The sequence below is a fragment of the Nothobranchius furzeri genome, chromosome 1, assembly GCF_043380555.1.
Source record: "Nothobranchius furzeri strain GRZ-AD chromosome 1, NfurGRZ-RIMD1, whole genome shotgun sequence".
NCBI lineage: Eukaryota > Metazoa > Chordata > Actinopteri > Cyprinodontiformes > Nothobranchiidae > Nothobranchius > Nothobranchius furzeri.
Window position 1 is genome coordinate 58553198 of NC_091741.1, and position 26254 is coordinate 58579451.

General features: G+C 42.6%; 1 protein-coding gene across 1 annotated transcript; it reads left to right on the forward strand.

Moving 5' to 3' along the window:
* Positions 1 to 487: 487 nt before the first annotated feature.
* On the forward strand, positions 488 to 5969 carry phlda1 (pleckstrin homology-like domain, family A, member 1). The gene is made up of 2 exons (XM_015955466.3): positions 488 to 1181; positions 5813 to 5969. The coding sequence occupies exon 1, from the start codon at positions 678 to 680 to the stop codon at positions 1140 to 1142; it is 465 nt and encodes a 154-aa protein (XP_015810952.1). The 5' UTR covers positions 488 to 677; the 3' UTR covers positions 1143 to 1181; positions 5813 to 5969.
* The last annotated feature ends 20285 nt before the right edge of the window (positions 5970 to 26254 follow it).

The following is a 26254-nucleotide window of genomic DNA, read 5'->3' on the forward strand; positions in this document are numbered from 1 at the left end:
CAGAGGGCGCCATAGTGCAGGTTTTGGAAACCGTCCCAGAGACAAAAATGTGGTTTGCAAATTAAATTGAAAATTAAACTTGAGTTATAAAACATTCCTCGGTGTTAAACTAATCCAAACATAAATTTGCCACAAATATGGAAATATAGTGAATATGAATTTAATTCAGAAGCTTTAATCAATAAATGTAACTTTTAAAGCTTGTCCTGTTTTTTATGGTCTTTTATAGTAGGGGGACAATCTGGTGTTTGACCGCACAGAATAAATTAAAAACTTAAAAAAAATAATTTAATATTTATTAGAATAGCAATTTGGCATTTTTTAAAAAGATAAAGTACAAACACCGAATGTATTTTCCAGTGCGTTTAGAGGTCGTCTACAAAACTAAGTCCAGGTGCTGATGGCCAGTGCTGAAGACTGGTGGCGTTTCCGTCCTCCGTGAGGGCAGTACGCTTCCGGGGGGGCGGTGCAGTCCTCCAGACCCCTCCCGCCCCCAGCAGCCCCCTTCACATACACTGACCAGCCAGCCGACCGGCGCTGCTCCACATCAGCACCGCGCAGGCAGCTCAGCTGCATCCCATGCCCTCAGTTTCTCCGGGACAGCGCACCGTCTACCAGCCGTCCGTCCGTTCAGCGAGACGCCCAGCAGACGGGGAGTCTGCAGCATTCGGCTGAACATGCTGGAAAACGGGAGGAAGGTGTTCAAGGAGGGTCTACTGGAGAAGCGCAGCGACGGGCTGCTGCAGCTGTGGAAGAAGAAGCGCTGCGTCCTGACCGAGGACGGTGTGCTGCTGCTGCCGCCCAAGCAGCTCGATCACCCGCAGCAGCAGCAGCACCACGGAGTAGGCGGCGGGGACTCGGGCAAAGTCAAGGAGCTGCACTTCGCTAACATGAAGACGGTGGACTGCGTGGAGCGGAAGGGCAAGTACGTCTACTTCACCGTGGTGATGACGGAAGGGAAGGAGATCGACTTCAGGTGCCCGCAGGACGAGGGCTGGAACGCGGAGATCACCTTGCAGATGGTCCAGTACAAGAACCGACAGGCGATCCTGGCCGTTAAGTCCACCCGGCAGAAGCAGCAGCTGCTCGTCGTGCAGATGCCCGGGCAGAAGACCGTCCGCAGCTCACCGAACGTGGCGTGACCTGCGGCGAGCCCCGCAGACACGAGCGCGAGATTAGCGGTAAGCAGGGAGGGACTGATGGGGTGTCCGGGTCCGGGGATCACCCGGGGACCCCTGCTGATCAATATCAAGTTATAATTTTTTTATGTTTGTAGAAGAAGGGCTGGTTTAACTGTTGGTTCAAATCATTTCTGATTAAATTTGGTTTAACACAAAAAGTTCAGAAGCCTATGGTATGGGGCGTCTAACAACTAAAATATTAAATGCATCATCTGCATGTTGCTACATTATTAGCCACATTTTCTATAATTAACATTATTGGCTACATTTAGCTGTAGCTACAGACGGGTTTCAGCCTATTTGACATTTTAACAGCTGAATGTGCTTTGTGGAATAAATAAAAAGCTATATTTAAAACAAAATACTTCTGCAGGGAGTTTAGAGGTGTGTAAAGGTACAGTATTTCTTTTAAAAGCTATTTTAATAAAAAAAAGATTAACTATTTACTAAATTTGCTCATTTGTCCTGTTGTTGCAATACCACCTCTGAACACCAGAGTTCGCCAGATTGTCCGAATTCCATAGTCAACCTTTAAATCTTTGTTAGCCACATTTATCTATTTTAACAGCAACTTTTATTTATTATTTATTCATCACTGTTAAGTAGATATTTGCCATGTATTTATTTGTTTATTTTTTTAACCAGGATTAAATATTTTTTAGATTTAACATTTTGACAGCTAGGCTACATTTAGTTGTATTTACCACTAAACTGTATTTGGCTACAATGGGCTATAACCAGTTTACGTATTTTTTTTTTTATGATCGGTCAGTTACTCTGATTTAAACATTCAGGCCAAACGTGAACGTGTTCTACCCCATTTCCTACATTAGCCGCCAATAGAACATAGGCAGGAAAACACTCGGGATTAGAAAATCCTGACAACTGCAAGCAATCACGTTAAATATTAGCATCCACGGACTCACACATCCAGGCTCGCGACTGTGGAAGGCTTTTGTTGATTTAGTGTTCAGGCGAGATCAGAGTTCATCTTGGCTTTTTGAAGCTAACAGCATCAGCAAATCCACAGCATGACAGAACTCATTCAGGCTTGTGGTACTTGTGGAGATAAAATATCATCGATGCAAAGCTAAATAACTCACGTCGTTGTTAGCCAATCAGAGGCAAGATGTCTGAATATCAGAAAATAAGACTCTAAATCATGCCATGTTCTGCTCACCTCTGCGCTGACTAACTTCTAATTCCTGAAATGGGAGCGCCAGAGCTTTTTTTCCCCCCACAGAGATAGACTCACAAGGCACGATTCAAAGACCACTGCAAATGTACTGAGATAAACAGTTGAACTTGTTCTCTAACATGTTATTAGCTACATTTCCCATTGTTAGCAGCTACATGTATCAATATTCCACTCTTAAAGTTCAACAACATTACTTGATATTTAAAATTTGAACAGTTACATTTAGCTGTATTTATTCAACCAAATATAATCATTCAAGGACAAGTAATGTTAATGTCTAAATGTTTAAACATGGAGCCCAATAAAGTCCATTTTAAAGTTACACTGGTGCAGCAGTAGCTCAGGAGTGAGTTGCCTAGTGATCGGAGGATTGTGGGGTCAGTCCCAGCTCCCTCCAGGGTATTCTGCTGTTTTGTCCTTGGGTAAAACACTTCACCCAAATTCAGTGTGCCGGCGCAAATTGCAGCCTTGCCTCCGTCAGACCGCCCCAGTGCGGATGTGGCTACACATTAGCGTACCATCACCAGCAGTGTGTGAACGTGAGAGTGCGTGACTAATGGAATGTGCTTTGAGAGTCTAGAAAAGTGTTATAAATATAATTCATTATCTAAATAATGAAATGGTGTGTGTGTTGCTTATGTCTTCTCGATCCCCAGTGAGTCGTGGAGGATGGCTGCTTATACTGAGCCAGGATCCTCTGGAGGTTTCTTCCTGTTAAAAGGGAGTTTTCCTCTCCACTGTCGCTAAATGCTTGCTTAGTATGAGGATTGCTGTAAATACTCTGACACCAGTCAGTGACTTGATGCAAATTTCTGGGTTCCTTATATAGGAAACTTTTTACTGATTGCCTTAATGACCCAGACTCAGTTGGAATGTTTACTTTGTGAAGCGCCTTGAAATGACTCTTGTCGTGATTTGGCGCTATATAAATAAAGTGAACTGAATTGAAATGTAAACATAATTGTAGTGTTTTAAAACCATACATTTAGATATATGCTGGTGTAGATGGTCATAAATTAGAAGTAGTTCACCTAAAACAGAGGTGTGAGGAGATCCCCTTTGTGAGTCTTTTCTATCATTGATCATTCATCAACATTCCTGTCCAGGTTCTCTCAGCACATTGATGAACGCACGTCTTACCATCAGAGAAACTCCGATGTTAGATTGGGGATCTCTCCACTCTATTTTGTAATGCTGCTTTTATTCTGAATGAATTTCTGAGTTAGCTAAATATTTAGGTTTAACTTGGTAGAACTAGATTTGATTCTGAAAGTTAATTTTTCACATTATTTTGAGCCTAAATGTGATTAAAAATTGCACATTTTAAATCTACTACTTTACAATCAGGGACTCATATAACTAAATCCTGCACAAGTAGACATGCTGTAGGGCAGGTTTGATAGCTTGTGTCAGAAAGATGACATAAAACATGATTTTACCAGCATTTTTCTACTTGTAACCAAACTTTCCCCCCACAAACATCTGTGGAACCCTTTTATAAACAAGGGTTACACCTTTTCAACTTATGAAACTGACATTTGAATCTAATAAAGTATAAAGACGCAAGGATTTAAATATCAGAGTCACCCAGATACTGATGTTCGTGCACATAGATAACTTTCTAAGTTTGCTCTATGATGTGATGAAGCTACATGAGCCCTGGTCGTTTTACAGTCCACTCACTCTCAGATTTCCACACACGTGGCTGTGGCTGCAGCTCTGGTGCCAGGGTTTAACACATAGTGTGAATAAATAACAGAGGTGTGTACTTGAGTCACATGACTTGGACTAGAGCCAGACTTGAGTCATTATTTTAATGGCTTCTGACTTGACTTGATAAAATCTATGAAGACTTACGACTCGACTCGGACTTGAATGCCAATGACTTGCGACTTGAATCGACTTGCATCTGTTGACTTGGTGAGGACTTGAGCATATTTGATATTTTAGCACAAAAGTGGCACGACATGGACAGAAATCATAAATCATTCTTGGTTCTGGGTTTGATCTTGTACAGCTAAATGCAGCAGCACGTTGTTTATAATCAGTTTCAGTTGCACTTCCTGCTTGTTTGAGCAAATAAATGAAGCTTTAAGAAGATTTATTTCTGGAATTTATTTATCATCATCATCATTAAATTGGACAGATGACTTGATTATGACTTGAACATTTCTAATTAAAGACTTGGACTTCCACATCACTGACTTTGGACTCGACTTGGACATTGTCTTTGACTTGGACTTGACTTGAGGCTTGACTGGAAAGACTTGTGACTTACTCGTGACTTGCAAAGCAGTGACTTGGTCACATCTCTGATAAATAAACAATCACATTTAGTTAGGTCAGGTTTTCTAATTGTCATCAAAACTGGTGAACATTTCAGATCCAGCCAAGGCTTTGTTTTGACTTCCACTCATTTAGCAGTTTGGGAATAATTTCAGATTATTTTGAGTTTACAAAAATATGCAATCCTAGATTTATTTAAGGGATACACACAAATCTGTCAGCATAAAACACGACTAACTATTGCTACAGAACAGGCAAAAAGCTATTTGTGGTTCTATTTCAGAGCTCTGACTGGTTGTTAGAGAAGCAACAATTTAAACTTTAAGGGTGATACTGATTTGTGTCAGCACGATGATCCTGATTTATTTAGATCTAGCAGAATTTAGATGCCCCCCCCCCCCCCCCAAGGGAAAAAAACTGACTTTATGGACAGGAAACATTAAAGGTGTGGATCACTTGAACACATCTGCAGTGGTCTCTTGTAGGAATGAATGCCTTGTAAGTCATACTCTAGGGAACAAAGCTCCGGTGCACCAGCTTCAGGAACTAGAAAAATGCCAAATCAGAGAGGAGCTTCAGACGGCAGGATTTGACACCATTTTTCCTGATGTTTGGACATCTCGCCTTGGACTGGCTAACAAAAACGCGACTCTACAACTGACTGTTTGCTCTATAACATGAATATTTTATCTCCATAAATACCAGGAGCCTGGAGGAGTTCTGATGTGTGGTGGAGTAGCTAATGGTAACAGTTAGCTTCTAATAGTCGAAATGTTCTCTACTGTTTCCTGGATGTTAAACCAACAACAGCCCTCCCCGTCGTGAGCCAGCATGTGTGAATCCATGAATGTTAAGTGACAGTGTGACATAGATCTGTCAGGCCGTTCAAATAGAGTTTTGTTAATTGTATTTTAAAAAATGCTTATTATTATTATTATTATTATTATTTACTTCAGGTTATTTCAGTCAAAGTAAAGTGACTTTGATTAATGTGGCTTCTATCTGTTTTTGCAAATGAACTCTGAGTTGTGCGGTGCTGCTTGTTGATGGAGCATTCAGACTGAACAAAGGCCCGTTCCGTTCACCAGCTGATCATTTTGGTGCATATCAGCTTTTCTTTTATTAAACCAATTCATTCTTCCTGCAGGTGAATCTGACACTCAGCCGAGGAAGAACATGAACCCGATTCTTCATCTCTCCCAGCTGCTGATCCACTAAGCTCCATCCTCCAGGAGAACATCTCCCTCACGTGGACTCCCCAGATCCAGCATCCATCCGTGTCACCCCCCCCCCCCCCCAGACCCCTTACTCTTATCAATACAGAGACTTACTTCACAAAAGACTGACAGACTAAAAGCATGTGAGAAAACATCTGTATTCAGCCGCACAATGGGTTCGTCTTGTATTTATTAGATGTGTATATATTTTTTATAAAAAAAGTTCTGATGAATGGTCAGAGTGGCTGTTTCTGAAGTATTCAGGATGTTCTCGGCTGGAAACATCCAGTAAACTGGAACCTCAAAGGAACATTTCCCTAAAGGTTACGAAGCCTTGGAGAAATGTCAGCGACACGGCGGTCCTTCCTGTGACCTTTGGCAAACACTCCCCTGTTTGCTGGGAGGAGGAAACCCTTCGGATGGTTGCTGTAGGTTAGTCAGACCAGTTCATTATTGACCGTGGTTCCATTGTTCAACAGAGCCAAAGACTCATTTGATACATTTCTCTTTTTTATAATGTTTCACATTTTCAGCACATGATGAAATACCTTTCCCTCATCTAAAATGTTGTTTAGCTCCAGTGTCCCTTAGTGTTTCCATCATGTGAATTAGCCATCCTCCGTCCTTTCATCTGGCTGTGTTTGTAGAGACGTCTCACGGTGTGATGTTCATCCTAAGTAGGAGGAAGTGTTTAAGTGATTAATCTCTTCAGTGGTTGCACAAAAAGCTTTTCATCCTCACCGGTTCACTCAAACTCTCAGAGATGCACCGATTCTAATTTGAGAACCGATATGAATTTATGATTTTGCCGACACTCATTTTAGTCAATTTCAATTTATTTAAAAGGATTATAACTACCAGATTTTTTTCACTTTCTGATTAACTTGAAAATTACAATTCTTGAAAACAAGATATGCTTTTGCTAGCACGCGTTAGCTATTAGCAACGGTGAGTTATGTGTCCAGGAAGAATGTCAGATTCTTCCACTGGGCAATGCTGTGATCCCTGACGAATAATGACAAACACACCCTTCAGATTTCTGAGTTTCAGATGAAGACGAAAAGGTTGAAAATTGGCCAGTTTTGATATCGAGCCAATTTGTTGGTGCGCCTCTAGAAAGTTTCAGAAGCTGAGCTGCTTCAGACACGATTTCACCAGCTCAGTAACATGTTTGTTGGAATTAAAAACAAACCTTAAACAATGGGAGCTTCAGAATTTATAACATTAGATCACCTGATTGTGCTCCCAAACAGCAGATCTAATTGTTTTGTTTCTGGGTCATTACTATAAAAGGATCACGGGTAAACTGTTGTGTTTGTCTACATAAGAGGTGGCAACAAGTGCTAAATGCGGATATTTTAAAGCATTTTCCCGTGGCATCCTCTGATGTCACATTGCAAATGAGCACGTTATCATCAAAGGGACTTACTGTGGTGCTAAAATGTTCGTCTGGTTCTGTGGTTAGGAAAAAAATCCAACTTTCAGATTCTTTTCTTCCATAAAATAACAGTTCCCATATTGATAAATAGTTCTCTGTGTTATTAACAGTCATCATCTTACCTGCTTGAGATGGCTCTTAGAATGACCTCAGTTTGGACAAATGTAGAGCAGTTCTGACCAGATTGATGAGCTAACAGCTAGTCACAGTGTGGCTGGTTAAATGGTGGAATTCTGCCATTTTCAGAATCAAATGTCTACAATGTTGAAATTGTATATTGGCAAACAGCCTGTAATTGTATAGCAACTTCTTAAGGTTCTACAACCCCCCAACAACACAGTCGGTCATTCACCCAGTCACACACATTCACACGCTGGTGGGGATGAGCTACAATGTAGCCACAGCTGCCCTGCAGTGCACAGACTTAGGCGAGGCCTGCCGAACACTGGCACCACCGGTCCCTTCGACCACCAGGCAAGGTGGGTGTCTTGCCCAAGGACACAACAGCAGCATTCTCTTGTGAGAGCCGGTATCAAACCTACAACCTTCTGATTACTGCATAACCCGCTCTACCTCCTGAGCTACTGCTGCCTCTAGCGTATTCAGCATGATTATTATAGTGTGATATTCCAACTCGAAACCTAAAAATTGGACTTTGTCTGTGGCGTTGGGGGATGGGGGTATGTTTTTAGGATTATTTTGTTTTTGATAAAATGGGGAAAAGCCCAAATCAGGGTTTAGATTTCTGTATCAGCCCTCAAACCCTGCATAGGTGCATCTCTATTTATGAGATTAGAGCGGAGGTGTAAAATATGCCACTGCTAGCCTGTAAATTCAGTAAAAATCATCCATTTCTCCAGAACTGAGGTTGTTCAACATGTGAAATAATCATTTTTCGCAACCCGTTTAGAGTCTGACAATTCTAAAGATCTGAACTGTTAGTTTTTGCTGACTAATGATTATAATCTCACTCTATGACCAGATCTAGAGGATGTTTATGAGGTTTAGAAAATGACTCCCTGTATTTGTAAAACAGACAACCAGCGAATCTTGCACAGCAGCAGCGCAGCCAATCAGATATCTTCAAAGCAAATATCTGATCTGCATTACATAATGAAGGAATGGGGCGGGTGTGTGTGTGTGTGTGTGTGTGTGTGTGGGGGGGGGGGGGGGAATGAGAATGTACTTGTAAAGGTGGTTGGACAGAAACATTCAGAGGAACTTATCCTGCAACAGGCTCAGAAATCTCCTGTGATGCAGCCTCGTGGCACATTCAGACACATGTGGCTCACGTTGCTTCCTGTTTCCTCGGACCGTCTCCCACGGCTCACCAGTGCATCCCAGCCAGCCTGACACATGCCTCTGTGCTGCTGTCATCTCCCACACAGGGTCATAGCTCTGCCCTTTATCTAATGCGCCAGTGCGATCTGACTCTGACATGCCTTCCTGTTTTCATCATTCCTCACACAATTATAGCTGTGCCCTTTGTAGCCACTGTCCAATTTCTTATTTTGATGTGAGATCTATTTTCATACCTCAAAAAGATACATTCCATTAAAATGTCGGACAAAACCAGCAATGTGTTGTCTCTCTCTCTCTCTCTCCTCATCAGCAGATTGCCGTCAGGACCCATATGGTTCGGCGGGGTCACTAAGTGACGACCTGTGTCTTTTACAGCCAGTAAACGTCTCTCTCGGTGTTTCCTGGTCTAAATGCAGAAGTCACACAGAGTGTTGGATTTCACTGCCTGTTGCTGCCGCTTAAATAAACTTCCAGAGTGTAATGTGAAAAGTACATGTGACAGCGGCTACTTTGTTGTCTAAAATCCAGCTAATTAAATGAAAGTCTCATGACAACATCTTCTCTTGTTGAAGTGCTGGGATGCAGTTCTGTGAACGACTCTAAACATCAGTGTTATAATTTTAAAGCCTTTGATATCAGACCGTTGGAAGCTGATTAGAGAGAAAACCGAGTCATTAAAGTGAATGCAATACACGTCACCGTTAGCAGCCAGCAAATACAAGAATACCAACATGGAAAATCTAACCATTCACAGCTGTTATCATTAGGAAGCCAGTTTGTATGGATGTGGTTTTGACTTTACGGGGGGGCACAACTGGCATGAGGACCAGGGGATCTTTACAGGAAGTATAATTGTTTGTCACAAATATACATTTAGCACGTATATTACACACCGACGGCAAGTCCTCAAGGCTCTAAGCATCCAAGCTCTGGAGCAGAACATGAAAACGACACATAAATGATGAAAACTTTAATAAACTTTGTGGAGAAACAAGAGCTGAAGCGAACTTCCGGCGTTGCCATGGAAGCTGCGCGTTCTAACTAAATGGCACGAGCTACACAGCTTTTTTAAACAGCACATGGTCTCTGTTTTAGTTCTGATATCTTTGTAATCCTCATAGGCATGAATGAATGTTGGTCCGTCTGGATGAAGAACGAGGCTCTGTCCTTTCCTTTCATTCCCATTTATCTAGCATCGATCATCAGGGGCTGCCTACGAACGTGCGCCAGTCTTGATTGCCCATAGAGCAGTGGTTCCCAAACTTATTTAGCCGCGCACCCCCTTCTATGTCCCGACCATGTTGACGCACCCCCCAGCCCCCACATCAGGGCATGGCTATATATATATATATATATATATATATATATAGCCATGCCATATATATATATATATATATATATATATATATATATATATATATATATATATATATATATATATATATATATCTGACGTCAAGCTAAATAGACAGGGTTAAAACAATATGATCGACCTTTTTCCCCATCACTTTCATTTTTTAAATAGTAATTAATAAACATTAGATACCATTACAATTTCCTTTGATTTAATTTTAAATAAATATTTAGAGTGCCCAGGTAGCACATAATAAATGCAATTTAACGGTTTTCTTAAAGTAGGAACGTTTAACCTGTGCGGCCAGAGCGCTCTCCTTCCTTCTGCTCTGCGTAAACCTGAGCTGATCACCTACTTGTGCGTAATCAAATGTCTATAGGGGAAAATATGGAAAAGATATACCCATGAGGTTCACTTTTGCCTCAGATCGACTTATTGCTGTTTTATGGTGTGGCTGAATCTGCGATCAGCTGCCACGCGGACTGGAATAACAAATGCTGCAGTAACATGAGTTGTAGTCAGGTTCGGAGTCACTGGCTGGAGCGGACCCGACTTTAATACGTCATCCCAAAATAGAAGCTAATATCTTAATTTGACCTGGAATGAAAAATGTTGTAAAACCTCTTAAAAGTTTTTATCACAGAGGAGGCAGAGCTCATTTCTGCCTTCAGTCAGACGGCGCGCCGGAGTTTGCGCAGCGTGCGCGCTTATTGAATCTGTGTGTGTGTGTGTGTGTTCCATGAGCCGCTCAAGTCACCACGTCTCGTTATTGGCATTATTTAAACCAATGTTGTAAAATAACTTCTGCCCAGCCCAGATGTGCTCACTTGTGCACCCGTGAGCCATGGTTCCGCTGGAACGCGTCTGACCTCTGACAGACGCACTCTGAACTTCAGATCTTCAGCGCGCTGTTAAAAGCCTGAATGGGAATCATTTCTTGATTTATTTAGTTACATCCACAATGTTCTGTGTGTGAGGTTTACAATGTCAGAACACCTGCATGAGACAGGTGTTAATTACAATCTGCCAGAATGACTCACCACCTTCAGATTCCTCCAACATCGTTAAAAATGATCAAATACGGAACATATCGGCGTGCGCAGGCCAGAGTGCTGAAGCTCGGCGCATTGTTATTATGAAGCTAGGGCACATGTGGAGGACACGCGCGCAAAAATATACTTGTTTTCAATTACATTTATTGGGCCCACTTACTTTTTCTTCGGCCCACCCACAAATGAGTTTCTGGCTACGCTAATGGTGACATATGACTGACTTCTCTGAGCTCCGCAGCCATTACACTTTTCACCTCGCACACCCCCTAGCGGCAGCTCGCGCACCCCTGGGGGTGTGCGCACCACACTTTGGGAATCCCTGCGGAATCCACCTGTGAATCGTCCGTGAAGCCGGCGAGTGGAGTGGAGAGCTTTGTCAAGCCGGGATTTATCAGGAGATACCCGACGTTCTAAACTTGCTTTCTGGAACACCCTCCTGGCAGCTGGCAAACTAGATTAAAGTAAGCTTGTCCTGTTTACAACGTGGGGTGACAGCAGGAACGGCCAATAACACGTTAGCAAGTATCAGCAGAGACAATAGATGAGCTTATGGAGAGTTCTAATGGGAAACTGGTTTCAACACAAGCTGTTGTTTTCTGCTTGGTCCTAGTGCTCAACCAGTGTCTGTTTAATATGGCGTAATGTTGGTTTTGGACGGTAAAAAGTGGAGGGGACAAAAACTGGCTTTGGAAGGGAGGGGTGTCCCCTGTGCTCCCCCAAAACTATGTCCATGCCTATTTGGTTCAGAAAACGTGTCTTTTAGCAAATTTGCTTACATGTCAATGAATTTTTTTAGCTAACTAGTGTTTGAGAAGTAAGTTAGTAAGTAAGTAAAGTTTATTGATATAGCGCCTTTCACAGATATAAATCACAAAGCACTGTAAGTTAATAGTTTACTTCTGCTGTTTGACTAGTTAGACGTAAAAGTTTGTTTGTCCTCAAGTAAAATTTGAGAATAATCAAGAGATGGACTGTTTTAAAAAAGAGGCATCTCAGAAAAACGTTTATCTGATGACATGAATGAAATGATCCTGTGGTAATGGAGCGTGCTAATCAGGGTGACACAACAGTGGGGCCATTAAGCCCCTCAGAACCTGAGCATTCTGGTCATGGCATGTCCAGAACAGAACAAAAGGGTTCTTTCTGCTAAGCTTCTGCAGGAGTTTTAACTCTATGACTTAGCAAAAACTTTAACATACTGCGTACATTTTAGAAGTGAGTGACGTCGCTGATCAGTGCCAAAAGGTTCCCCACACCGCAGAGGATAACAATACAAGCAGGGATGGCTGCTGCATTTCTGTTTGCTGTGTCGTTATTCACAGAGATGGCTTTGATAAAGGAAATATTTTATTTTAGTTTCCTTCTATTCTGCTTCATTTTATAAATGCTGTTTTTTTACATGATAGTAGTTATCCACAAGTCTCGCCCAGCGACTCTAACCGATCATTTCCGAGTACACACCCCAAGGCAGGTACTTGTTTGGCACAGAAAGTGGTCCTTTCAATCCAGCATGGTGAAATGGAGACATACACATGTTGCCTCAAGCTCAGTGAGTGAGAGTTGGCAGCCGTGTGTTGTGAAGATCCAGTAAAATTACCTGGAATGTCCTATAGTAGAAATTCAGTTCAATTTATATAGCGTCAAATCACAACAAGAGTGGTCTCAAGGCACTGCACGAAGTAGACATTCAGTTCAGTTCATTATTCCAATTAGTTAAAAGTTTCCTATATAAGGATCCCAGCAGGTGGCATCGAGTCACTGACTGGTGTCAGTGTCTTTACAGCAAACCTCATACTAGGCAAGCATGAAAACTCTTCTTTAACAGGAAGAAACCTCCAGAGGATCCGGCTCAGTATGAGCAGCCATCTGTTACAACTCAATGGGGGTGTGAGAACATCTGTAAGCTTTAGCAGCACAGTGACAACATGGCTCAGAAATCAAAAATGTCCTTGAGAAGGTCACGTTAAAACCAGACATTTAAGAAAATGGCACGTCACAAGTTAACCTATAATAAACAAATAACTTAAAGTCATTAACAACCATCTAAAATCCTTCCGGAGGAATGCAAGAGCAGATTACGGGTCAGAGTTCATTAACCTTGCTGTCTAAGCTTTCAGGCTCCTCAACCACCTGCCAGAAGGAAGGAACCTTCTGAACCACAGACACGATTTTCATCTCCATGTGGAGAAATCTATTTTGCAATTCACACTTAGTAACGATGTGGACTAAAAGGTGGAATATGGAACATTTTAATAAAAAGCAAAATTATAAAAATAATAACATCTCCACAGGGTGTTTAGAGGTGTGCAGAATGAATGTGCAGTTTCTCCTATAAAAGCTATTAAAAAAAACATGTCAAAACTTTATTTTGCTGGGCACAACGCTGGGTTTCTGTTTTACATCTATCAGCCAGTAGGGGGCACTGTTGCGATAAAAAGTCCGCTTGGCAAGGCGTGTAAAATGAAAGACTCGTTAAGTCAAGCAGCTGTTTCAGAGCCCAGATGATGCTCTAACAGTAGATACTGTTGTAAAATAAACATATTAGTTGAAATGAGTCCTTTCGCGGCACGATTCATCACTGGACATGGTGCTGGCTGCCGGTCACTTCACGTGTCAGTTGTGAACCAACACCAAGCCCCCACAATGCGGCTCAAAAATTGAAAAGCAATACTGGAAGTACTAAAAATTACAGTTCCACCCTCATCCGCTGGGGGCTGGTGTCAGGAGCGAGCAAATCCTCATTGACTCCCATGTTAAAAATACCAATTTCACAGCAGAAATAAACATGTTTACAGCCTGGTTCCTGGAATTTTTTTCTCACTCTTCTGTTTAAGTGTATTAAAAGCCTAAAATTCTGTATAATTAACGAGCATCAGACACACGTGACCACAGAGCTAGCTCCGTGGAAAGGCCTCAGTAGAGCCTCGGTCTGGCTTGGAAACTGTTCCGGGATTTTGAGTCTCTCTGTGTTTGTGTATTCTTTTTTGCATATTATTTGTGCAATTGTTGGACAAAATGACTTGCTGTGGCATTAATTGCACTAATAGAGCGTCCAAGGAGTCTCCACTTCATTTTTTTCGGTAAGTAAAATTATATTTATGTATTTTAGGCCACTGCCGTGCTGAGCTTAGATTTTAACATGTACTGTTTAACCATGAAATCTAAATGTAATAGGGTAAAACCCAGTGCATTTAACATAATGCTGCATTTTATAAAATGGGTTGAAATATAACATGTTGGTGGAGCTGGGTTCCGACTATCGGCTTGCGGGAGACCAATGTTTTCCACCCGTTCTCCCCTCCCCGCAGCTCGGCGCATCTCTGTCTGATCGCGTCTTCTGTCTGCTGCGCGGGCTGCCGGCTTTCAGCAGCTTTCGGGAGACCTCTGTGTTCCACCCGGTTTTACCCAGTGGTCAGCCCGGCGTATCTCTGACTCAGAAGCTCTGGTGTTGTGCACAGTTAACTCCAGTTGTAGCTAGGTTGCTACCTCCGTTAGCTTAGCTCCCACCTCCGCGTTAGCTTTGGGTTAGCTTGTAGCTAGTTCGACCGGGTGTCGTCAGTTGATCCCAGCCTTACAGCCCCACCCTCAGCTCCACCTCTCTTCCCTTTTGTGGAATTGTCTGGGCTTGACGGAACCTGTGACACGGTCAAAAAGGAGGTGGTGGCCACCTCCCATTTATCTTCAAAAATGTGTTATTGGAGTCTACAGAAACCCATTGTCCAATATTTATATGTCGATGACCAACACCCATATGGCTGGAAAATGTGTACTGTTGTTGCACTACCACCTCTAAACACCAGATGTCGCTATAGTGCCCATGTTTCATATTCAACATTGGGTTACTTGAATTTAATCAAACAGAGAAAACAAGTTAACTTATAGAGACATTAGTTTTTCTTTGTGACGTTCTGTTGAGATTGCAGCACCAAGCAGGGGTCAGCAGAAGGATGATGGTTACCGCCAGCCCTGCTGCTGATGGCGGAGCTCCTTTTGAACCAGCCGCAGCAGCTGCCCTTCAAACATGACTTAAGAGCCCGCTGCTACGACTTGGCCCGCAGGATGACCGCCAACTAATTTCTCACCACATCCAGCTGTCTTTGATCTGGACAGTCGGTTAGATGTGACAGCGGGAAACATGTGACTGTGAGGGAATAGGAGGAGCGTCAAATCCAGCCTTACTTCATCACACAACTTCAGCTCATTTAAACTTGTTGACCTCCATTAAGACGCTGCACTGTCAACATTTGTACATCAAACAGTTGTTTGGGATTTTCTTTTAACCTTGAATTAATCCCATATATTTTTAATCTCTTAAATTAATGGAATCTGAGCAAATGTACAGATTTAGAACCTTCATCAAAGTTGTTTAGTCTTTATTTGTGTATCTGGCATGAAATTCCAATGAGAAAAACAAATCAGCTCATCTCATGGGAGGTTTTGAGATTCTTTATCTTGTATTTTGTACTTTTGCCTAACAGCAATAGGACCTGGTAAATACTTACAGCCATATTGCCAAAGGAACTCCAAAGAGAAGAGGCAAGGGTGTTAAGCGTGTGTGTGTCACCATTTTCATGAGCCAACCAGGCCGTTTACAACCAAAACAAGAGATTTGCCTAGTTTATGTGTCTGCGTTAGTGCGGAGACACGCAACGCCATTATCTGTTGTTGCGAGGGCTCTCCAGTAGGCTCGCAAGGACAGATGGAGTCGAGCACACTTTTCTAAACATTCGTCAAGTGAGACGGAGAGCGCAAGCTTGTGATTAGTCAGGACGCCGCTTTCGCCATTACACCCTCAAAAACATAAAGCAAGCTGAAGATATCTATTGGCAGACAGGGGAGCAGCTAGAACAAGACCTCGCAGAAAAACTCTAAAAATATGAACATTTAATTCACTCATGGAGTAAAAAGATACACGGCAAGTGTTTTATTTGTGGATGGAAATGACGACAAACGTGGGTTTAGAGGTGGCGAGCGAATGGAGAAGGTGGAGGAGAATGAGGGACAAGTTTGTCCGTGTTTAAAAAGTCTCTGACATACAAAAAAAAAACACAATATAAACACAGTAGTAAATGCACTAGTTTGGACCGGATACATGACAGGATACCACAAAACAGCGCTATGCCCTCTATTGTCCTGGAGGGGAATTGCTTTGCAACAAGAGTCTGGGTGTCATCCTCGACTCCTCACTATCCTTCCAGTCCCACATAAACAATATTACCCGGTCTGCCTACTTCCATCTACGTAACATTAACCGCCTACGCCCCTCCCTCACTACTCACTCGGTCGCCATTCTTGTCCACAGCCTCATCACTTCCCGTATTGACTACTGCAACGCTCTTCTCTTTGGTCTTCCTCACAAATCCCTCCATAAACTCCAACTTCTCCAGAACTCGGCAGCCCGCATCATTTCCAGAACTCCCTCCTTCCACCACATCACACCTGTTCTTCAGCAGCTCCACTGGCTCCCTGTCACTTCCAGAATCCAATTCAAAATTCTGCTATATACATTCAAAGCCATCCATAACCTAGCTCCACCGTACCTCTCAGACCTCCTTCATCCTTCAACCTCCACCCGTTCCCTCAGGTCCTCCTCCTCCATCCACCTCTCAGTCCCACCTTTCCGTCTGGTCACTATGGGGAGCAGGGCCTTCAGCCGCTCTGCTCCCCAGCTCTGGAACTCACTTCCTCCTGACCTCCGTAACATTGATTCCCTCACTCTCTTTAAAACCAGACTCAAAACTCACCTGTTCCGTCTGGCATTCCAATAATTACTCTCTTTGCTCCAATCTGTCTGTTTGTTTTATGCTGTTTTATCTTTTATTGTTGTGTATTTTATCTCTGTAAAGTGTCCTTGAGTGTTCAGAAAGGCGCTGTTGAAATAAAATGTATTATTATTATTATTAACACTCCCCAGGAGACGGAGAAGTCCAAGAGCAAAATGTCTCTGCCAGTGTGTGTACGTCTATCCCTTGTAGAGCTGATGCAGAAGCTTTAACTAGGCTTTACATCCATTCTCTTACCTCCAATCCTGTTTATGGTGTTCATAGGCAGGAGCTCTAGTGTCTGGATCGGGAACCTCACAATCTCATCTCTGGTTTTTGCAGATGATGGTTCTGTTAGCGTTCTCACTGGGATGGTTAAAGCTGGGCGTTGAGCGTTTCCAGGAAGAGAGTCACCTATTCCAGTTCCAAGGTCACGGTTCCTGTTGGGACTCAGTTTCAGCCCGTAGCGCAGAGAGGGAGTTCAGCCGTAAGGAGAAGCGTTTGGTTTACTGGTCTGTCTACACCAGTACTCTGCAACCTTTACAACCCAAAGAGCTTTTGTCCTCCTCAGTCAACCTGAATGAAACCTGCTTGGAGCCACAATCCTTCTTTTGAAAAAAAGAAAAATTATGATTTGAGAAATTGCTTGAGAACTCTGACAACACAATTTAGTTTCTCAATTTTTTTTTCTTTGTGATGTTGACATTTGCAGAAAATAATACAAAAAACAAAACAAAAAAATTACATTTAAAATGAACACTAGTCCTTCTGTTAAAAAAAAAGTCAAAAAAGCTGTTCAAACCTGCAGTTTTTAGTTTATATTTTAAAACACACGTTTAATAAGTCATTTTCAGCCTAAGTTATCAGGAGCCGTTGTGAAAGGTCCAAAGAGCCACAGGTTACAGACCCTTGGTGTCACGCGTGCTGGTGAGTGAAGCCGAGGTGAGGATCCAAATGCTGGGGAGGAAGTAGGCAGGCAGACAAACTGGAGAACGTAAAAGGTTTTTAATGATAAACGCACGCAGGAACTGGAAACAACAAACCGACAAAACACACAGAACTGAGAGGGTTTCAATACATGAGGGCCGGGAGCTTGGGTGATTGGAAAACGAGAGGCAGGTGGGAGCAGTTAACAGAGACACATGACTGAACAGAATGGGAGACAGGACAGGGTGCGACACTTGGTCTTTATTCTAGTCCTCATTCTTGGTCATAAGGTTTGGATTGTGACCAAAAGGACAAGGTTCCCTTTAGGATGGCCAGGCTAGTGACTCTGGCTCTTCTGCCGTTGTGATTTTCAGGAAATCTGCTTGTTTCAGTCATACAGTAAAAGTTGAGAAGGTGGTTCAAACACAAGAGACGTTAATTCCCTAAAAGCCATAATCATGTTCAGCATGTTCACCATGGAGACAACAGGGTTTCCAGCAGCTTCACTTCCCTCCCGTCTCCAATCACTGATCTCTCAGAGATGTGAATGCAGCCGGCCCTCAGATCACTTCCTTATCCAAAGAGATAACAGGTAGGCAAAGAAAAGCCCATTATGCTGGGACACCTGCACTGGGACAACTCAATAGGCTTCGTCAGACGATGAAACCGCTCACCAACACCAAAAACGGAACAGATGGTTTACATACTGGCTGTTTTGTCTTCTCCCTGCTCCGTAGGTGGGAGGAACTGTTGGATTGTTTTCTGATGCTTTGTTTAGACGTTTAGCGCCTCTTGAGTCTGCTGCAGTCCTGCTCTACAGACGCAGCTGTGAGGATTGTACAGAAACAAGTCCACACTTCCGATCTGCTCAATTCCCCTTACTGTTAAACCATAATGACCAATCAGGCTGTCACTTCTGCTGTGGACATAGACAAAAGACCCATCTGTGCAGTTATAAACTCTGTTTTATGCATTCAGTGTAAACAATCCAAATGTTAAAGAACGAACAATAGCTAATGAAGATGAGCGTTACAAGCTGGCTGTAGCATCCTCTCCGTGTGCGAGGAGATGGTGTTAGTCTGAAGGATCAACCTATCCATGATTCCTTGATTTAGTTGTAAATAGGGCTGGGCGATATGACGATTTTAGACCGTTTTACGATCTACACATCTGACAGTCTGCCATTTTTGAGAGACCTTTTTATCACGATTCACAGCTCCGCTGTTGAATTTCTGCCTTTGAATGAAAAGGGAACTTACCCCAGGCGAATGACACGCCTTTGTTTGACCCCTTAACCAATCAGAGTGAGTCATACTAAAATATTAGTGCCCCACTTGATTTCACCTGTGTGTGAACAAACATGGCTTCGGCCGCGGCTGAGAGCAACAGCGAGGTTTTTGTTCCGAAGAGGAACGCCTCGTCCGTTATATGGAACTGGTTTGGTTTTTCACCAGATGACAAAGAGCAGCGAAACGTCATTTGCAAGGAGAGCGTCAAGGCAAGTGATGGCAACACCACAAACTTGTTTAATCACTTGAAAAGAAGGCATCCCAAACAATACAATGAGAGCCAGCTGGCAGCTAAAGCTAAAAAGCCTGCGGCTGCAGCGGCAGCGGCTAGTGCTTCTTCCAGGCAGCAAACGCTAAAAGAAACACTCACAAAACTCACTCCCTACGACAGAGACAGCAGACGATGGAACAGCGTGACAGATGCAGTGACGTACCACTTGGTTAAAGATTTGTGTCCCGTGCGAACAGTAGAAGTGGGATTTAAGAAAATGATAAAATCATTGTATCCGCGCTACGAGTTTTCCAGCCGCAAGTATTTTTCGAACACCGCCATTCCACGCATGTACGCTGAATTCAAAGTGAGAGTTGCAGAAAATATTCAGAATGCGTAGTTATTTGCTACCATAAGCGATCTCTGGTCCAGCCGCACATCAGAGCCGTATTTGAGCTTAACTATCCACTACATGAGCAACTGGGAGCTACATAGTATTTTGAACAAGTTAATGTTTGCACAATACGTTTGCAATTGACATGTTTGCACTTTAAATATGTTTACGATTTTAATTTATGTTAAGTTACTTGAAAAACGAGAAAAACTGATTTTTGTAATTGTTTCTCTCAGGGCTTTTATCATCTCTGGTGTGAGTTTAAAATATGTGTGTTAGCACTGTGTTGATTATCCCTAATATGAATAAATGTTTATTTATTCAATGTTTCTCTTCTTTAATACGCAATTGAAGTTATGCTATTCATGGATAAAAAATCGTGATAAAATCGAAATCGTGAAAAAATATTGGAAAAATCGTGATATTCTATTTTTGCCATATCGCCCAGCCCTAGTTGTAATTCCATTTGATGGAAATCCCAAAACCTGGCATTACTGTCATGGTTCTGAGACAGCAACTTAACAGATTTTGTGCTTGTTAGATTTCTGTTATTCCTCTTTACCTGCTGGGATGTCTTCATCAGACAGAACTAGATAAGCACAGAGTCATTTTGAAGCTGTTTGTCCTTATTCTCTTTGCAAAGTTTGTGAATAGTGGTGAGAAATATTCAAAAGGGTTTACATTTTTAAAGATTCACCCGAAAACCCTAAAAGAAGTTAACAGAATGTTTCCTATTGGGTAGACCGGATAAGTGTGTCAGAAATGAGTATTTTCATTTTTTCTATGAAAACAACAACAGTCATTTCAGATGTACAGAAGGACTTTCTCCTCTAAACAATCAACACTTCAGATTTTACAAAAATAGATTTCTGCTACAAATGACCAGCAATGATTTTTCAAAGCTTGTTTTCATTCTGCAGTCAAATAAATAACATCAGATCAGAAAATACACGAGTCATTCATCCATCAGTAAACTCCTGCAGTGCTGCTGGAATAAAGGTTTGGTGTGTGTGTGTGTGTGTGTTTGTGTGTGTGTGTGTGTGTGTGTGTGTGTGTGTGTGTGTGTGTGTGTGTGTGTGTGTGTGTGTGTGTGTGTGTGTGTGTGTGTGTGTGTGTGTAAAAAGTCTGCACCATCAGTTGGTTTAGCGCTCCTATATTTTCGGTCCTTTGACCTACTCTGTAGATACAGACTTTTTTTCTCATTCACCTCTCTTTTTTAAAACAAACAAACACACACACACACAAACACACAGGCGGCACTTGTTGTCAGACTGTCTTGCCAAGGCAGTGCCGGTTGGCTGGCTCCTCAGAGATCAGAGCCGAGAAGGAGTGTCACCTTGGTCTGCGCTGCAGGTGACAAACTCAGTAAAGTCCTGACTGAGGGCTCACACACAGAGAAGTGCCAGCCATACAACTCCTGCTTTATGAGAATATATTGAATGATCTCCCTTCATGAGGTGGAGACACAGCAGGTGAAGTGGAGAAATCACTGCACTGTTTTGGACTAGAGTCACCTTCGCTACCTGTGGTCAAAATTCTAAATTTATAAATCTTTTTCATGGGGTTTAACTTGTTTACAATAAGAAAATAAATGATATATTTATTTTATGTTGGTGATTTTTTTAAACCCTAATTTCACTCCCTTCTTCTTCAGTGAGTCATGGAGGATGGCTGCTTATACTGAGCAAGGATCCTCTGGAGGTTTCTTCCTGTTAAAAGAGAGTTTTCCTCTCCACTGTCGCTACATGCTTGCTTAGTATGAGGATTGCTGTAAAGACTCTGACACTAGTCAGTGACTTGATGCAATCTGCTAGATCCCTTATGAAACTTTTTACTGGTTGGCTTAATGAACTGACCTGTATTGGAATGTTTACTATGTGAAGTGCCTTGAGACGACTCTTGTTGTGATTTGGAGCTACATAAATAAACTTATATTGAACTGTAATAATTTTAAAGAGTTTATATCAAATAGAAGAAAGAAAAAACACTGTCACAAAGAAGCAGGTTTGTTTCATGACTTTCTTACACTGAACTACTTCTCTGAGACAGTGGGACACACCAGAACACTTTTTCACCACGCTGTCTCATGCAGTCCCATATGTTTAACACACACACACACACACACACACACACACACACACACACACACACACACACACACACACACACACACACACACACACACACACACACACACACACACACACACACACACACACACACACACACACACACACACCCTCTCCCGTACTGCTATCAATATGCTGCTAGTGGAGGCTGGAAACTCCTGGGTATACAGAAAGGCTGTCTGTGTCTTTCTAACACAGACACACACACCTTATCTGCATCCTCACCTGCTCTCTCTCTCATACACACACACACACACACACACGCACGCACGCACACACACACACACACACACACACACACACACACACACACACACACACACACACACACACACACACACACACACACACACACACACACACACACACACACACACACACACACACAGCAGTCTGGGATGACTCAACTTCCTTGATGCCCCCCTCAAAGCCAGTGATAGGCTGCAGCAGCAGGTACACGTGTCTCTCAGCCAATCATCACCCTCTCCTTTGTTTGTGTGTAAGGCACAGTTCCTCTTTTGCATGAGATAATGCCGATGTTTCACACAGATTATCTTCTCCCAGGAGCCAACAACAGTTACAAACAATGTAAATGGAGACGTTGAACCTTTTCGCAGGCAAATTGTCCTGTAAATCAGAGCATCTGTCAAAACCCACCTGGTACCTGAACAATGGAGGGTTTTTAACGTTGGTCTAACAGTGGTAGCTACCAGGAAAGGCACAAACCTAAAATGTTTTATTTTAGGTTTATAGAGACGATTGGAGCTCTGTCCCATGCGTCTTCCATTGACCTTAAGTTTCTGTAAACAGAGGAAAAGTTGTTTGCTGAGGTGAACTGCAGCACTTCTTTGTAAATCAAACAACAGGACAGACTTATAGACTGTGTTGTTACGTTCCTACAAGCTCACGACTACGTTACGACTCCTGTGTGTGTTTGAGGAGCTGTCGGTGAGAGAGCAGCAGCTGTGATACTGTTTACACAAGAAAGGCTTATGGTTAAACTTTGTACCGTGGTCACTCAGCTGCTCAGGTAAAAACCAAAACATCACCACACATAGTAACAAACTGACAATTGGCACAAGTACACATTTCTGCAAATACTAAGTCAGATTCATGTGATGGTTTTAATTTGCCCTTAGGGTCAAACTTTTTTGGTTCCTGACACCAGTCCAGGAAATTTGAGGTTAGGTATCTGCTCATGGTCTATGTTAATACGTGCATTATTCTTCCTTTTCCCTCCAACTGCACAGACCTGCAAATCACACACCAGAAGTCCTTTAAAGTACTTAAAACCAATGCATGTGAGTTTCTGTTGAGGATCACAGTGTAGGGAGACAGTTTATAATGACTTGTTCTTTTTCTCACTGTTAACTATTACAAACGTTCGCCATTTCCTGTGAAACCTCCGTAGCCAAGGTAAGCAGAACAGGAAATAAACCACAGAGATTTTTTTATACATGTTGTCATCTTTCACCTTGCTTTTTTCTTGTGAAATGCTGAAATAATTTGGTGGTGGTATAATTCTCCAGTGATTTCATGACCTCACAGGATCTATTGTGAGGAACTCTTTTCCTGCTGTTTCATATCCGAAACTCTTCCTTTGGGACGGGGGCTTGTACGTTGCGCGCTGCTTACGCATCCAGTGGAAAGGTCGATACACTCTAAACCAGTGGTCCCCCCCATTCCCAGACCACTCAGTCGGATCTTTGTATCTGTTACAGTAGGATCACTACATAACTGTAATGTCACTGTATCAGTCATCTATCTGAACAGCACAACCCCCACCATGTTAGTTTGCTAGACAGATGTTTGATGCATTGCTGAATTTTGAGGCACGAAGTGAGCAGAAGTGGCGGATTCACCCTTGGGGACAGGGCGAGGAGTCGCTGCCCCTCGACAGCCAGCTGATGTGGTTTTGGGCATCTGGTGAGGATGTCCTTCAGATGCTGTCAAGTTTAAGACATGAAACATGACATGGCAGCGATCTCAGGGTAAAACCAAGACTCGCTGGAGAGAGTATTCCTCATAGCTAGCCATGCACAGGGGAGAGGGGGTCTGGGGATCTCAGCTTAGACTGTTGCCATGACTCAACTCCAGAGAAGAAAACCAGAATTTGTTCAGGGTCACAAGAGCGTGTCCTATTCCCGTTAACATGTAAAAATATCATTATACATGGATTGACTCAAGAGTTGTGCGTTGTGACTCTTGTCGGAACTACATGCAGACCTTTGTTGTTTATAAAAAATAAGAATCTATGCTTTTATGCAGTTCTGGCCCCATGACAACAGCAGCTAACCTGACATTTGCACAAACTCCATAAATGCACAGCCTTTGATCCCTGAGAGGCACACCTGACATTTTCCACTCGATTCTCTCCAATTACAGCTAATCTTTATTGCCTTTCCCAGCAGCGAGCTTTTCTCTATTTTAATTCGTTTTTTTTTTTTGGATACACATGGCCATTGTTCCATCTGCTGGAATGTGATTTAACAAAGTCGGCGGGAGTCAGGACCTGAGCTGATGTAACAGTAGTAAGGCTTTTATGCCTGTAATATGGGCGTGCTTATAGGCTTCATGTTAGCTGAAAATGAGACGGCTTCTTTTCACAATAGCATGCGTCTGTTTTAAGGAGGACCAATGTGAGGAGGAAAAGCAAGCCCCCGGCTAAGTCTATTGCTTAAAACCTTCAAGCACGCTGATAAAATAAATCTGCAATTGATGTAACAGTAATGTTTATCACTAGACCAAGAACTTATTATTATTTTGTGACTTAGAATTTATGAACAACATAGCTCAAAATACTTTATTATGTAACATAATCATGTGGAGTTCCACAGGGGTCATGTCTTGGTGATCTTTTCTTTGGATTTCCTTTCAGAACAGTCATAAACATAATCTAATGCAGTAAAACTGACTTTTTAAGTTATGAGGTGCTGACTGTAAAGTGAAATAGCAAAACACATGTACTTTTACAACTATGTTGTTCATTCACCATGTTTATTTGCAGACAACAATGTTATACGTTTAAACATGAATCATAGTTTTAACATTTTAAAAACTATTTAGTTTTGTGTGGTTATGGATTTACAGCTATTTGAGTTTAGGAAGACCCCATTCTTTTACATAATCAATAATAAAATAAAATTAAGTGAATATGCCAAATACACCATTCGAGTTCTTCCTAATTTCATTGCATTGTCATGCAGTGACAGTAAGATCTTTCATTAAAATCATAAAAATCTACATTAGTTACTGTGTCTCATTTCCTTTCTGTGTTCCTCCAACACAGATTGATTCATTCTAACTCACATTAGGATCATTTATCACTCAGGGGTGACGAGGAATTCCTGGGCCCTCAGTTATCAAACGTTCATAAAAAAACGGTCCTATATTCGTTCTTACAAATGAAATGTTGAATGTTTGTACGAACAGTCCAAATCCTGAGCTACGAAACATGCGGTGACCTCTCGTATGCACGTTCCTCCCAATTGTCTGATGATAAATCCCACCTGTGCGTGCCCAGGTGCTCGTGTCCATTCTCAGTCATTTACATACAGAAACACTCTCAAATAACCATATTTGGTTAGGGTCCACAAAATAAACTATCAATGATGAACAAGAGTCTGTTTCTAGACCTACAGAAAGAGAAAAATAAAGAAACAAAAAAGGGACACAATAATACAACTAGAGCAAGCAATCACTGAGTCAGCCTGATGAGGAAATATAAAATCAAATGTTTTACTGAACAATCACATGATAATAAATCACAGTGCATTTAGTGCCGACCATAGCCTTAAGACATGTGTTGAAAATGTCCAAGTCCATACTTATGAGAGCACTATGTGAACACCTGTGTGTGTACACACGCTTGTTTATGTAAGATTTCTCTATAGGAGCATCCAATAGAGAGTGTGAAGGGCCACAGATTTGCCCCCCAAATATGTGTAGGAGATGGAAGGAGCTCCAAGTCTCAGAGATCCAGGAGCTGCCCCAGAGCACAGGGACCCCAGGGGGACTGCAACCAGAAAAGCCCCCAGCCTGATAGCCAGAGAGGCGCAGAGGATTGTCCCGGGGGGCTACAACCAGCAGGCGGCAGAGTCCCGGGAGATGTCAGCGGCAAGCCCACAGGCCCGTACGCAGCCTCCCACCCCCAAGCCGGCCGAGCCTGGAACCCAGTGACCCAGGACCCTGGGGCGACCAGCCCCGCCGGGGACCCAACAGAGCCCAGCGACTCAGATCCCACCAGGCAGCCACCGGGATTGATCAGGCAGACTCCAAAAGTCTTAAACCCCATGACCTGGGAGCTGTGAACACTCAGGCGTACCAAGGCACCACACTCCACACCAAATGTGGCAGGGGGAGGGGAGGCAAAGATGTGTAGCAGCACAAGAAGTCCGAGGAGAGGGGAGGAGTCCAAGACCCCACCTCACACATACAGTCATACACAGACACAGTCACACACTCCCTCCCTCATGCTCACACAAACACATACAACCTAAGACTTACATAAATGA

Excerpts from the sequence above, each read along its gene's own strand:
- phlda1 (XM_015955466.3), top strand. The coding sequence starts at position 678 with ATGCTGGAAAACGGGAGGAAGGTGTTCAAGGAGGGTCTACTGGAGAAG.